Source organism: Pelophylax lessonae (assembly GCF_965119305.1).
Source record: "Pelophylax lessonae genome assembly, chromosome: 11".
Taxonomy (NCBI): Eukaryota; Metazoa; Chordata; class Amphibia; order Anura; family Ranidae; genus Pelophylax; species Pelophylax lessonae.
Window position 1 is genome coordinate 222,710,280 of NC_138778.1, and position 12,149 is coordinate 222,722,428.

At 44.0% G+C, this 12,149-nt stretch overlaps 1 protein-coding gene across 2 annotated transcripts in view; it reads left to right on the top strand.

The window, feature by feature from the left end:
* The window catches only part of SALL4 (spalt like transcription factor 4), a 13,536-nt gene extending 5,954 nt beyond the window's left edge, over positions 1 to 7,582 (top strand). The window contains exons 2-4 of one of the 2 annotated variants that reach the window (XM_082272630.1): positions 1 to 2,360; positions 2,709 to 2,994; positions 7,122 to 7,582. The exon at positions 1 to 2,360 is cut by the window's left edge and continues 95 nt beyond it. In XM_082272630.1, coding sequence (XP_082128756.1) covers positions 1 to 2,360; positions 2,709 to 2,994; positions 7,122 to 7,550 — 3,075 coding nt within the window. In that variant the 3' untranslated portion in view covers positions 7,551 to 7,582. Of the gene's footprint in view, positions 2,361 to 2,701; positions 2,995 to 7,121 lie in introns of both variants that reach the window. The other variant, XM_082272629.1, reaches the window with a different exon arrangement.
* Positions 7,583 to 12,149: the final 4,567 nt, after the last annotated feature.

Genomic DNA, 12,149 nt, shown 5'->3' on the forward strand with positions numbered 1-12,149 from the left:
TTTTTTGAACAATCTGAGTTCATTGAGCATAAGAAAAATTGCACTAAAAATTCACCTGTCCTGATTATAAACGAGTGTGAAGGAGAAGAACCCTCAGAGGTCTACCCAGGGCCTAACCCCAAGCGCACAGAACAGGAGGTATCTGATAATCAAGTGGCAAAGGACGTTCTAGTAAAGGACATTCTAGCAAAGGGCTCTGCTGTTACTGCTGAAAGGATGGAGGGGGGATCAGATTCTGCTAATAAAACAGTCCCTCAAGTGGCTCCTAAGGCTAATGGATTTGGCTACTTTCCTAAAACCAATCTCTCTAACACTAATGTGACTCTACAAACTATCAATAGTACTAAAGCGGCTGTTAATCAACTTGCATCGGATGGAAATGGTGCTCCAGCAAACAATGCTAACGCCATCCCAATGATCCTTGAACAACTAGTGTGCTTACAACAGCAGCAGCTACAACAGATTCAGCTTACTGAGCAGATCCGTATTCAGATTGCTATGATGGCTCCTAATTCCCTGCACCCGTCTCTAGCTGCTGCCACTGATCCACTGAAGGCACTGGGTGCTCATCTATCCCAGCAGCTCTCCGCGGCTGTTGCTCTGATTGGACAGAAAGCCGGAACGCAAAACCTTACACTCGAGACACTTAAGCAGTCAAAGCTACCTCACGTCACCCTGCCCATTCCAACTTCTGGCGCCATGCCGCTTGCCTTTTCCAACCCGATGTTAAAATCTGAGGTCAATAAGGTTATTCCCGCTTCTGTGGCCAGGTTTCCAAACCCTGTCCTACCTCACGCTCCTGGGACTGTGATCTTCCAGAACCCGCTTAATATCATCGACCCTAATAAGAAACTGAAAAGCAAATTCCCCGGGGTTCCTATCCCTGAAATTAAACCAACTAGCGAGGACCAATTCTTTAGGCATAAGTGTAAATTCTGTGGCAAAGTTTTTGGCAATGATAGCGCTTTGCAGATACATTTACGTTCACATACCGGAGAAAGGCCTTACAAGTGCAACATCTGTGGAAACAGATTTACAACGAAAGGCAACTTGAAGGTTCATTTCCAGAGACACAGAGATAAATATCCACATATACGAATGAACCCCTATCCTGTACCAGAACATCTGGATAATGTTCCTACTACAAGTGGAATTCCATATGGCATGTCCGTTCCATTGGATGAGTCGAATGTAATTGTGGATACAAAGCCTATGTTGACAAGTCTTCCCAATCCAGGACTAACGATACCAAATGTTGCCAGTATAGGCGAGTCAGGATCACCAGCCTTCCCGCTCAACATGCAGTCCAAGCTGTCGCCGGGCAGTGAAGGCGAGTCCGTGTCATCTGGAGCTGTTGGCCACGAGTCTGGCACTGATCAAAGTCTACACTCTCCTCCTCCTAGTGGATCCAGTGAGCAAGGTTCCGAAACGAGCAAGCTGCAGCAACTGGTGGAAAACATTGATAAGCCTGGTTCGGATCCCAACGAGTGCTTGATTTGTCATCGAGTACTAAGTTGCCCTAGCTCGCTGAAAATGCACTACCGCACCCACACCGGGGAACGGCCTTTCAAGTGCAAAATATGCGGACGAGCGTTCTCCACCAAAAGCAACCTTAAAACGCATTATGGTGTCCATCGTGCAAACACGCCTCAAAAGATGCATTCCTGCCCAATCTGTCAAAAGAAATTTACCAATGCAGTGGTCTTGCAGCAACATATCAGGATGCATATGGGTGGACAGATTCCAAATACACCTTTACCAGAAGAGGCATGTGAAGATGGAGACCTTGATCCTTTAGTGATTGATGAGAAGAACGGAGATTTGAACAGCTTAACAGATGAAAATGTTGATGACATTGACATGGAGGAAGACCCTGAACTTGCAGATGTCCCTTCAGGTTCTAAGCCCCCAACCCCGCAGAGTGATGGTCAGGTGGAATCCCCAAGCATGCCGCTCTCTGAGGTTTCATCCCAGGACAACCCGATGTCTATACCTCCTGGACTCTGCTTGCAAAGACAAAACAGTATTAAATCCAGTGAGAATGGGTCAATGGAAAGTGACGGCTTGACTAATGACTCCTTTTCAGTTGGGGATCCAGAATACCAAAATGGCAAGAGTCCAACGCAGTCTGAACTAAGGACTCTTTCACCAACCAACAGCCAAGATGACAGTCTTCCATCCAAGTCTCCACCTTCTTACAACGGTCACAATGTAATGGGTGCGCCGAACAAAGCGGAGTTGTGTGAAAATGGCTTAGTTGACCCCGATGGTGACGGGGCTCTAGATCTGACAAATGGCAATCTATTGCGCAAAATTAAAGAAGAACCAGGCCTTCTTACCAATGGAGGAGACTTAAGTAAGTAAAAGTGATGGGTTTGTCTATATTTTCCTGAATATTGCTTACCTTGTTTGGTATTGATGTTGTTAGAAAGTGATACATTACTGAAGAAGAACTTCTTAATGCTAGTCCCAAAAGAAGACTCGCAGTAGGCTGGGGGAAAAAAAAACAAAAAAAACTTTATGTAGAACAATAACAACCGTTCTGAGGCTTTGGCACAGTTCTGTTCAATCTAAATTTAACATGGCATGGGGTTTTTTTTTTTTTTCTTTGTAGCCCACTGAATATGCCTGAAACTTTCTATGTACAGAAATACAATTCTAAAATGGATTTTTTTTTTTTTCTATTTTTGTTTTTTCCTAGACAGGAGTCCAAATGTGTACATTGGTCCTCCACCCACACTAATCAAAGTGGAAATGCCAGGAGATCGTCTTTTGGGCCCCACACAATTCATCAATCCACCAAATCTTTCCCCCGGCCTTACACCACTTATTGTCCCTCCTCGCCGCACAGCAAAGCAACATATCTGCACCACATGTTGCAAGAACTTTTCTTCGGCTAGCGCTTTACAGATCCACGAAAGAACTCATACTGGGGAAAAACCTTTTGCGTGCACGATATGTGGACGAGCTTTCACAACAAAAGGAAACCTCAAAGTAAGCTGCTTTAACCAACTTCTGTTACATTGTCAATTTTATTTTAAGATACACTGACTTTTATATGTATCTAGTCAAAACCTTAGTCCCCGTTCACACTAAGGCGACCTGGTCGCCTCACAGGTCGCCTCCCATAGGGAAGCTGCGGACCCGTTCTAATAGGAGCGACACAAGTCGCTCCGACTTAGAAAAAGGGTCCGGAGCTTCTTTGGGGCGACCCGGAGGCGACCGCCATAGACTTCAATGTTATGAAGTCCGTGACTGCCACTCCGAGGTCGCGGCTCGCACCGCGACCTCGGAGGACGCCCCCCCGAAGTCGGATCGCCCCTGTGTGAACATGGCCTTACAATCTTCAAATTGTGGTGATTGGCATTGCTGTCAATTTTATTGCAGTCTTTGTGTAAAAACACATTTAAAGAGGTAATTGAAGCGTCGATGCCCAGACTGAATACCACAGTGTCAGTTAACATGATCAGAACTTTAATTTTAGATTAAGGCCTAAGTCCCGGTTCACACTGCCACGACTTGTCTTGCTCCATTCTGTGCAATGGAACTGTTCTAATCAGAGCGACTCAAGTTGCTCCGACTTAGAAAAAGGTTCATGCACTACTTCAGGGCAACATCAGAGTGGCTTGCATTGACTTCTATTAGAGAAGTCGTTTGCAAGCCGCGATGAAGTCGTGCTGCACGAGGCGGATCAAAGTCGGGGAGACTTTGAGTCGCCCCAGTGTGAACCGGCTCTTATCGTTCGGAACACACAGGTGCACATTCTTTACATCTCTGCTTTTTTTTTTTTTTTTTTTTTAACATTCATGGTAGGGTTAATTTACTAAACTGGAGAGTGCAAAATCTGGTGCAGCTGTGCATGATGGCCAATCAGCTTGTTCAATTAAGCCTTGACCCCCCCAATAATAAAAAAAAAAAATGAAGCGGATTGTCTACCATGTACAGCTGAACCAGAATTTGCACTCTTCACTTTTAATAAATCAACCCCACTGCTTTCAGTTTAGGGCAAAGGGATAATATTTTGACATTTGCTATATCTGGTCTAAAAATTTGGCTAACGAAACCATGGAATAGCAGTGGGTTTTAATAATATTTTATTTATTTTGGTCTGGTTCACGTGTGTGTATGTATATGTGTATGTGTGTGTATATATATATATAAATTTTATATTTGTGCGTTTTTCACTTTTGAAAAAACCCACTACAGTCAATTTTAACATGGTTTCCTATGGGTCACAAATAAATGCACATTTCTTTTAGGTAAAAAAGAAGTGCACCTATGCTTTAGGCCTGGTTCACACCTGCAGGTTGCATGTTCTGAGTGCATTTTGCACTACACAATTTTGATCCATTGAAGTCTATGGAATCAAAAACTAGAAAGGGCGGAAAAAAAAAGTCGCTGGCCCCTTCCAGAAAATGCACAGATAGGAAAACCATGTTAAAATTGACTGTAGTGGGTTTCTGCAAAAGTGAAAACGCACAAATTTTTATATATATATATATATATATATATTACACTTTTTTTTTTGTGTGTGTAGTAGGCGCCTAGAAAGCTTGGCACCAGCGATCAGCAGATCGCTGATGCCATGCAGGTCTTCTGTTGATTTGTATCGGTTTGCTTGTACATCCCGTACGGGTGAGCCGATTCCCACTGACAGGGAGACTTAATGAACTACCACAGCGCCCTTGTAGTTCATTGAAAACTACAAGCCGACTGCTGTTAAGGATATTGGGGCTTGTAGTTCATTCAGAGCTGTGTGGGTGGAGCTCCGTACTTCCACGCTGTTTTTCAAACCATGGCAGCAACTACAGGGAATTTCTCCCTCTACTGTTGCCACAGGGGTTGGGGAAGGGGGGGGGGGGGGGACAGCAGATGGCGGCTGCAGTATTGAGAACATGTTACATGTTCCACCCTAAAATCAGGTGAAAGATGTAACTTGTTCCCAAGGTGAACTTTTCCTTTAGGCTGGGTTCACTTGATTTGCATGCGGCTCACAGCAGGGGTCCGGTGCGTCCCTGTTCTCCGTGTTCAGGGGATGAATCGGGCCTACATTTTTGCCTGAAATGGAGCCAAAGACACACAGGACTGTGTGAACCGGCTCCATTGAGAGCTGGGCACACTCTCCTGTCATGCGACTTGGATGCAGAGAAACACGCATCCAATTTGCAAAAGTGTGAACCCAGCCTTAAAGAGGACCTGTTGCTTTGCCCTAAAATTGTGACCTCTGCCTAGTATTGTTCTTTTCCCCCTTGCATCTTTGCTGTGGACGCTTAAAGATCAGATTCTAAACTTGCCTCTTATTGTATACTGTGGGGTGGGTTTACAGATAGTACATGGCTAAAGGATCGATCGATCGATCGATGTGGTTTGACTAGACATTGAAATCCCTTTTCAAGTAAATATAGTGAATATAAAGCAGAGATGTGTGTGTTTTTTTTTTTTTTATAGCCCCCCCCCCCCCCGTGAGGGTCACACCTAATGCAATTCATAATGTTTTGTGTATAAAAATGTAGGTATTTATAAGTCTTTTTTAAATTGACTCTGCTTTGTTGTCCAAAGTCAGCGCGCTCCCATCTTTAGTGTGGGCATCTAAAGGCCACTCCTTCCTCTTTCTGGGGTACGGTGCTGCTGGCTACCCAGCATGCACCTCCCGATCATGCGCATATAGTACAAAGCGCGGCGCACTCATTGTGTTGTAGGTTGCCATAGCAATGGCGTCGTCCGAGGAAGTTCCCACCCCTGTTATGGCAACCTGTTGCTCAATGCTACAAATAGCCGATGCCCATTGACTACTGGATGACACTCCTATCCCAGGAGCCAATGGATGGGCGGACAAACTGATCACTTCTGGTTTGGCGACAGGGAGATTTCCCTTCACTTCCTAATGGGGGACAGATGGCTCTAACCCTTCTTCTATCCATAAGGGGGGGGTTCCCTTAGTTCCACCAAGGACCGCAAGGTCTTTAGCAGGCTTTCGACATTGCGGCAGACAGATCAGCAGCTAACTGACACTTTTGGGGGGGGGCCAGTGACATTACTAGAGTAATCAGTGCTAAAAATATGCACTGTTACTGTACTAATGACACTGGCAGGGAAGAGGGTTAACACTGTGGGTGATCAAAGGGTTAAATGCGTCCCTAGGGGGTGCTTTTCTAACTGTGTGGGGGATGGACTTGCTGGAGGCACACAGACTGGTATTCCTAAATGGGAGGAACACGGGATCTCCTGTGTTCATTACTGACAGAACAGCGGTCTGCCTTGTTTACATCGGCAGACCGCTATTCTGTCTGTCTCCACGGGGAGCGATCACGGGTGCCCGGCGGACATCACGTCTGCTGGACCCGCTGATTGGCTCCCCCCTGTGGCCAATTGGTGCATGTGCGCCTCTACTAGCTGTCTAATGAAGCGACGTACAGGTACGGCCTTTCGTGGGACAGAGCCGACTTGCCGCAGTAAGCTGTCTCATGAAGTGACGTACAGGTACGGCCTTTCGTGGGACAGAGCCGACTTGCCGCAATAAGCTGTCTCATGAAGCGACATACAGGTACGGCCTTTCGTGGGACAGAGCTGACTTGCCGCAATAAGCTGTCTCATGAAGCGACGTACAGGTACGGCCTTTCGTGGGACAGAGCCGACTTGCCGCAATAAGCTGTCTCATGAAGCGACGTACAGGTACGGCCTTTCGTGGGACAGAGCCGACTTGCCGCAATAAGCTGTCTCATGAAGCGACATACAGGTACGGCCTTTCGTGGGACAGAGCCGACTTGCCGCAATAAGCTGTCTCATGAAGCGACGTACAGGTACGGCCTTTTGTGGGACAGAGCCGACTTGCCGCAATAAGCTGTCTCATGAAGCGACGTACAGGTACGGCCTTTTGTGGGACAGAGCCGACTTGCCGCAATAAGCTGTCTCATGAAGCGACGTACAGGTACGGCCTTTTGTGGGACAGAGCCGACTTGCCGCAATAAGCTGTCTCATGAAGCGACGTACAGGTACGGCCTTTTGTGGGACAGAGCCGACTTGCCGCAATAAAAGTACGGCGGCTAGAATGGCAATTAGTTACAGCCTTTTAAATTTGAGAATAAAATATTAACTTTTTTTTTTTTCTTTTCCTTGCGTAGGTTCATGTGGGAACTCACATGTGGAATAACGCTGCACGTCGTGGACGGAGACTCTCTGTGGATAACCAAATACCTGCCTTGCCAAATGACAGTAAGAAAGTGCCTGAGATCTTTCCAAAGTATCTTATTCCACCCGCGGTCAGCATTGATGCTACTGTTTGGAACCAGTACGCTACCGCTCTTAGTAGCAGCTTGGCCTTGAAGACTAATGAGATCTCAGTAATCCAGAGTGGTGGCATTCCTACATTGCCTGTCAGTAATGGAGGTCCTTCTATCCTCACCACCGCTACTGTCTCTAACCTGGATGTCAGCCAGGCTAGTGCAAGTCAGACTATAGCCGAGAGAGAAGAAAGAAGTGCGGAAAGTGTGCCAAAACACCAATTTGCACACTTTATGGAGGAAAATATAGCTGTGAAATTGTCTACATGATGGCAGACGACACGCGTAAGCGGACACTTGAAGTAGGTGCCTGGAATTCCCTGCACCTTTTTTGGGACTTTTTTGGTGGGTTTATTTTCAGAGCGGCCATGAGTACGACCCAGAATTGCCTCCTCCTGGCACCAGAACGGACAAAATGCACCTCAGATGCCGCAAGGCTGACGTGTGGGATGGTGTTCTTTCCAAAGGTCAAAAATGTTTACCATTTTACGAGCAGTTTTTGCATTACGAACTCTAAAAAAAAAAATGTGAGAACAGTCCTCCTCCTCCCCCTCCTCCTCCTCCTGCCTATGTCTGGATTTTCAACAAAACTTTAAGTTTAAAATTTAAAAAAAAAAAAAAAATGCGGGTACATATTTGGAATCTGCCATCCTTCTTCTTCTTTTTTTTATTTAGCAGTAGATTTCAGAAACATTGAATTTGAATTGAAATATAGGAGTTTGCGTTTTGCAGACGATGCTGTTTGGTGACTGCGGCCATCCCCACCCCTCGGTGACCGCACGTTCTCAACGTATGTGTTTTTTTCTCTTTATTGTGGTACCTGTCTGGGAAGAGTCGTAGGACTTGGAACATATTTTTATCACAACATTTAAAAAGAGCATTTTTGTGGCAATTGCTCCTCCAATCAGCTTTAAATGTTCTCCTTACAGTGAGCAGTATTATGTTTAGTCTACTTTTACAGGTGACCGGTAGTTGTTGTTGTTTTACGGTTGCTGTAAAAGAGTTGTTTAACTTTTTAAGTTATCTACCTCATTTTTATTTTATTTCCTCCCTCCTTGTTTAAATTCTGCTGTAAAACTAACTGGTACTGGAAACACTCCAAGCACTGAAACTAGTTTCATGTTAGTTGGGTTACTCAAATCTTCCTCTTCAACTACTGTGGGGAAACTTTATTTCTTTTGTTTGTTTGGAGACCTGTGACAAGGATATCGGACTTTTTTTTTTTTTTTCTTTGCTTTCTGAAAGGCCAAAAAATACCTGCGCAGAGTACCAAAAAAAAATATCTATTGCACCTAGCTTGTCGCTTAAAATCATTGCCATTTTGTGCCTTTCTCAATGGACTAGTAACACTTTGAACATGATAGTTCCTGTTTACATTGTAAAGTTTAATGTTGCAAAGGCATTCCAGTGCCAAGATTCTGCAATGTGAATGTATGCCTTTTAGGAATACTTAGTGTTTTTCGACATCTACTGAATGTATTATTGATTCCCCTTTTTTTTGGGTGTTTTTTTTATTTTATTTTTTTTATTTTATTTTTTGGTTTTGTCCTTCTTGAAAATAAATTTTGGGATGGCTTTTTCTCATTGCACTGTCTATTAATGACTATGGGTAACCAAGTCTTGGTTTGTTTCCTTTTACAGCATGTAATGTCTTCAATGACAATGTAACTGGAAACTTTGTTTTTTTGTTATTTATTTCATTATTACAAAAGTAATGACACTTGCCCATGCCATACTAGAAACGCTCATGCATTAGCAATGGAAGTCATGGCCACAATAAGAGCTCTAAACATTAGAGTGCGATTATAGCCTTTAAAAATAAATTATTTTCTAGAAATTGGGCCAAACTATTTCTTGACTGTAATATTGCATAGAAGTGAAAAAAACTGCGCTTGTGAATATTTGAATTGAAGAAAACATTTTTTTCATAGCTGCAGGCACACAGTGAGATCTTTCAGTTAAAAAGACATCTATACATTTTTTATTTTATTTTTTTTCCACTTGAAAGATTGTCTTTTACATAAAAGTCTTTTACACAAGGACTGTGTTTGTTTTTATTATTTAAGCTTTCCATATAAGGATTATAATTGGCCTTTTTTAGTATATTAGTGCATCACTTTATCTATAGATGTAATATCTCATTCCCTTCCATCACCTGAAATATGTGGCTGAATTCCCCTCCGTCCACTGACCACAGTGTATCATGGCTGCTGAGCCCTGACACCATGGTCAGTTTATGAGCCTCCGTGGGAAGGTCCTTAAGTAGTTAACAATGAAAATGGCCACAACATTTGGCCAGTAGAACAATCCAAAACTGACCACATCCAGATTATAGTTAAAGAATCAGATGTTTAGTGCTGGGTCAAAGGTTGGATATATAGGTCTCATGCACACTGTACGTTTAAAAAAAAAAAAAACGCAAGTACCGTTAGCTGTAGAACGAGGTTTGCAGTTGTGTGTTTAAGCAAACCTATACACCCACAAAAGCTTATGGCTCAAACATGCTGACAAATGCAGAATAGCTGTATTTTTTTTTTTTTTTTTTTTTTTTAGGCTTTTGTTGGTGTGTTTTTACAACTGAAATACTCCTCCTCTTTAAAACCCATTAGGTCTGGAGTTTTTTTCTTCATGCCAAAAAAAACTGCTGATAACAGCATATGTGTTGGATACATAGGATAACGTGCTGGGGAGTTTACTGGCTGCAGAAAAAAAAAAAAATCTGAAGCCAAAAACAGCCGCTGTAAAGACGTCCAATGTGAATGAGGCCTAAGAAAGAAAAAGACGGATGACGGTCGGTCTAACAACTAACAGATGATGGAAAGAGGGGACATCTTCGCTGTTATAAAATTTAATTTTAAGTGGAGGGTCATTGGTTAATTAATAGTCTGGTTTAAAGCCATTGGGTACATTGAAATCATTGTACTATCAATTGTTGGGTATCTGTAGGCCAGGTTTAAATGAAGGATTCTCAGATATCGAGGAATTTTTGGACCCATGACTCCTTTATGTAGGGAGGCCTCCACCCATCCCATGTGGAAAACCTAACCATTGGTCATATTTAAACCACTGCTCCAGTCTGCTTTTCAGGTGCCATTTGAGTCACGCAGAGTGTACAGAAACTGTATGAATTTGGCCAAAAAGTGGGTGCAATAAATGTGGGTGTTTCTTCACTGTGTATGGGTTGTACTGTAACACTGGAGAGATTTGTGGGGATAAAATAAACCCTATTCTTGGTGCCACCGATGATAATCCCCAGTTGATAGTAATTTGGTGTAATTTTGTTGTAGTAAAATAGCTTGTTTTAATTTTATCCAGAGCAGGGGTCTCCACATTTTCTAAACAAAGGGCCAGTTTACCGTCCTTCAGACTGGTAGTTGGGAGTAGAGAAGGTCCTGATGGTAGTGGGGAGAAATTGGGCCTCTTTGTTAGTGTTATTTGAAAGGAATTGGGCCCCATCATTGGGAGAAACTGTTTCTTGTCATTGGGCCCCCTTGTTAGTGTCTTTGGGAGAAATTGTGTCCCATCATTGGTGTCATTGGGAGGAATTTGGCCCCATCATTGGGAGGAATTGTGTCTTGTCATTGGGAGAAATTGTGCCCTGTCATTGGGGGGGAATTTGGCCCCATCATTGGGAGGAATTGTGTCTTTTCATTGTGCCCCATTGTTGGTGTCATTGGGGGGTATCAGGACAATATCCCCTGGAAAACATCCCCCTGGACATAGGGTTAGAGGGAGGATGTTGTTCAGGGGGGAAGTTGTCCAGGGGGGATATTGTCCTAGAATCGTCATTGGGAGAAATTGTGCCCCATCATTGGTGTTATTGGGCCCTTATTGTTGCTTGGGAGAAATGGTGCCCCATCATTGGTGTCATTGGGCCCTTGTTGGTTGGGAGGAATTGTGTCCCCATCATTGGGAGGGATTGTACCCCATCGTTGGCGTCACTGGGGGGAATTTGGCCCCATCATTGGGAGGAATTGTGTCTTGTCATTGGGCCCCATTGTTAGTGTCATTGGAGAAATTGTGCCCCATCATTGGTGTTATTGGGCCCTTATTGTTACTTGGGAGAAATTGTGCCCCGTCATTGGGCCCTTATTGTTGCTTGGGAGAAATTGTGCCCCATCATTGGTGTCATTGGGCCCTTGTTGGTTGGGAGGAATTGTGTCCCGTCATTGGGAGGGATTGAACCCCATCGTTGGTGTAAGTGAGGGTTATTTAAGCCCTATTGTTGGTATCAGTGGATGACCTAGTGGCCCAAGGGCTGAATACAAGCAAGCAAAGGGCTGCATTTGTCCCCTCGGCCCACAGTTTGGAAACCACTGATCCAGAGCATTAGCAAGTTTTATTTCAAGTGTGAAATAAAAAGAATATTGTAGAGTTACTGTAATGTTAGTTAGAGAAACAAATCTATAATATAGTATGATAACTGCAACACATGCCAGGAAGCTTACAAAACTGTTAAAACATTAGAACTGAACTTTTTAAGAGAAAAGAATTGGACCCTTTTCACACCGGCTTTCAGTCTAGATCCATCGGTCAGTTTTTTGGAGGGATCCAGACTGAACCACAATGTAGGTCTATAGGTGGGCGGATGTTATCGAACGATCATCCATTTACATCCATCCCCGTTCAGGTCCATTTGTTTGAGGCTGGGTTCACACTATTGCAAATTGGATGCAGGTTTCCCCCGTATCCATTTGGCATGACATGCGACTGTGACCAGCTCTCAATGGAGCCGGTTCACACATCTCCGGCACAACTACGGAGCGCACTGCAGAAGAGTCCTGTGCGTCTTTGGCTCTGTTTCAGGTCTGACTACATGCCAAAAAATCGGACTCAATTCGGACCTGAAACGGTGAATAGGGACGCACG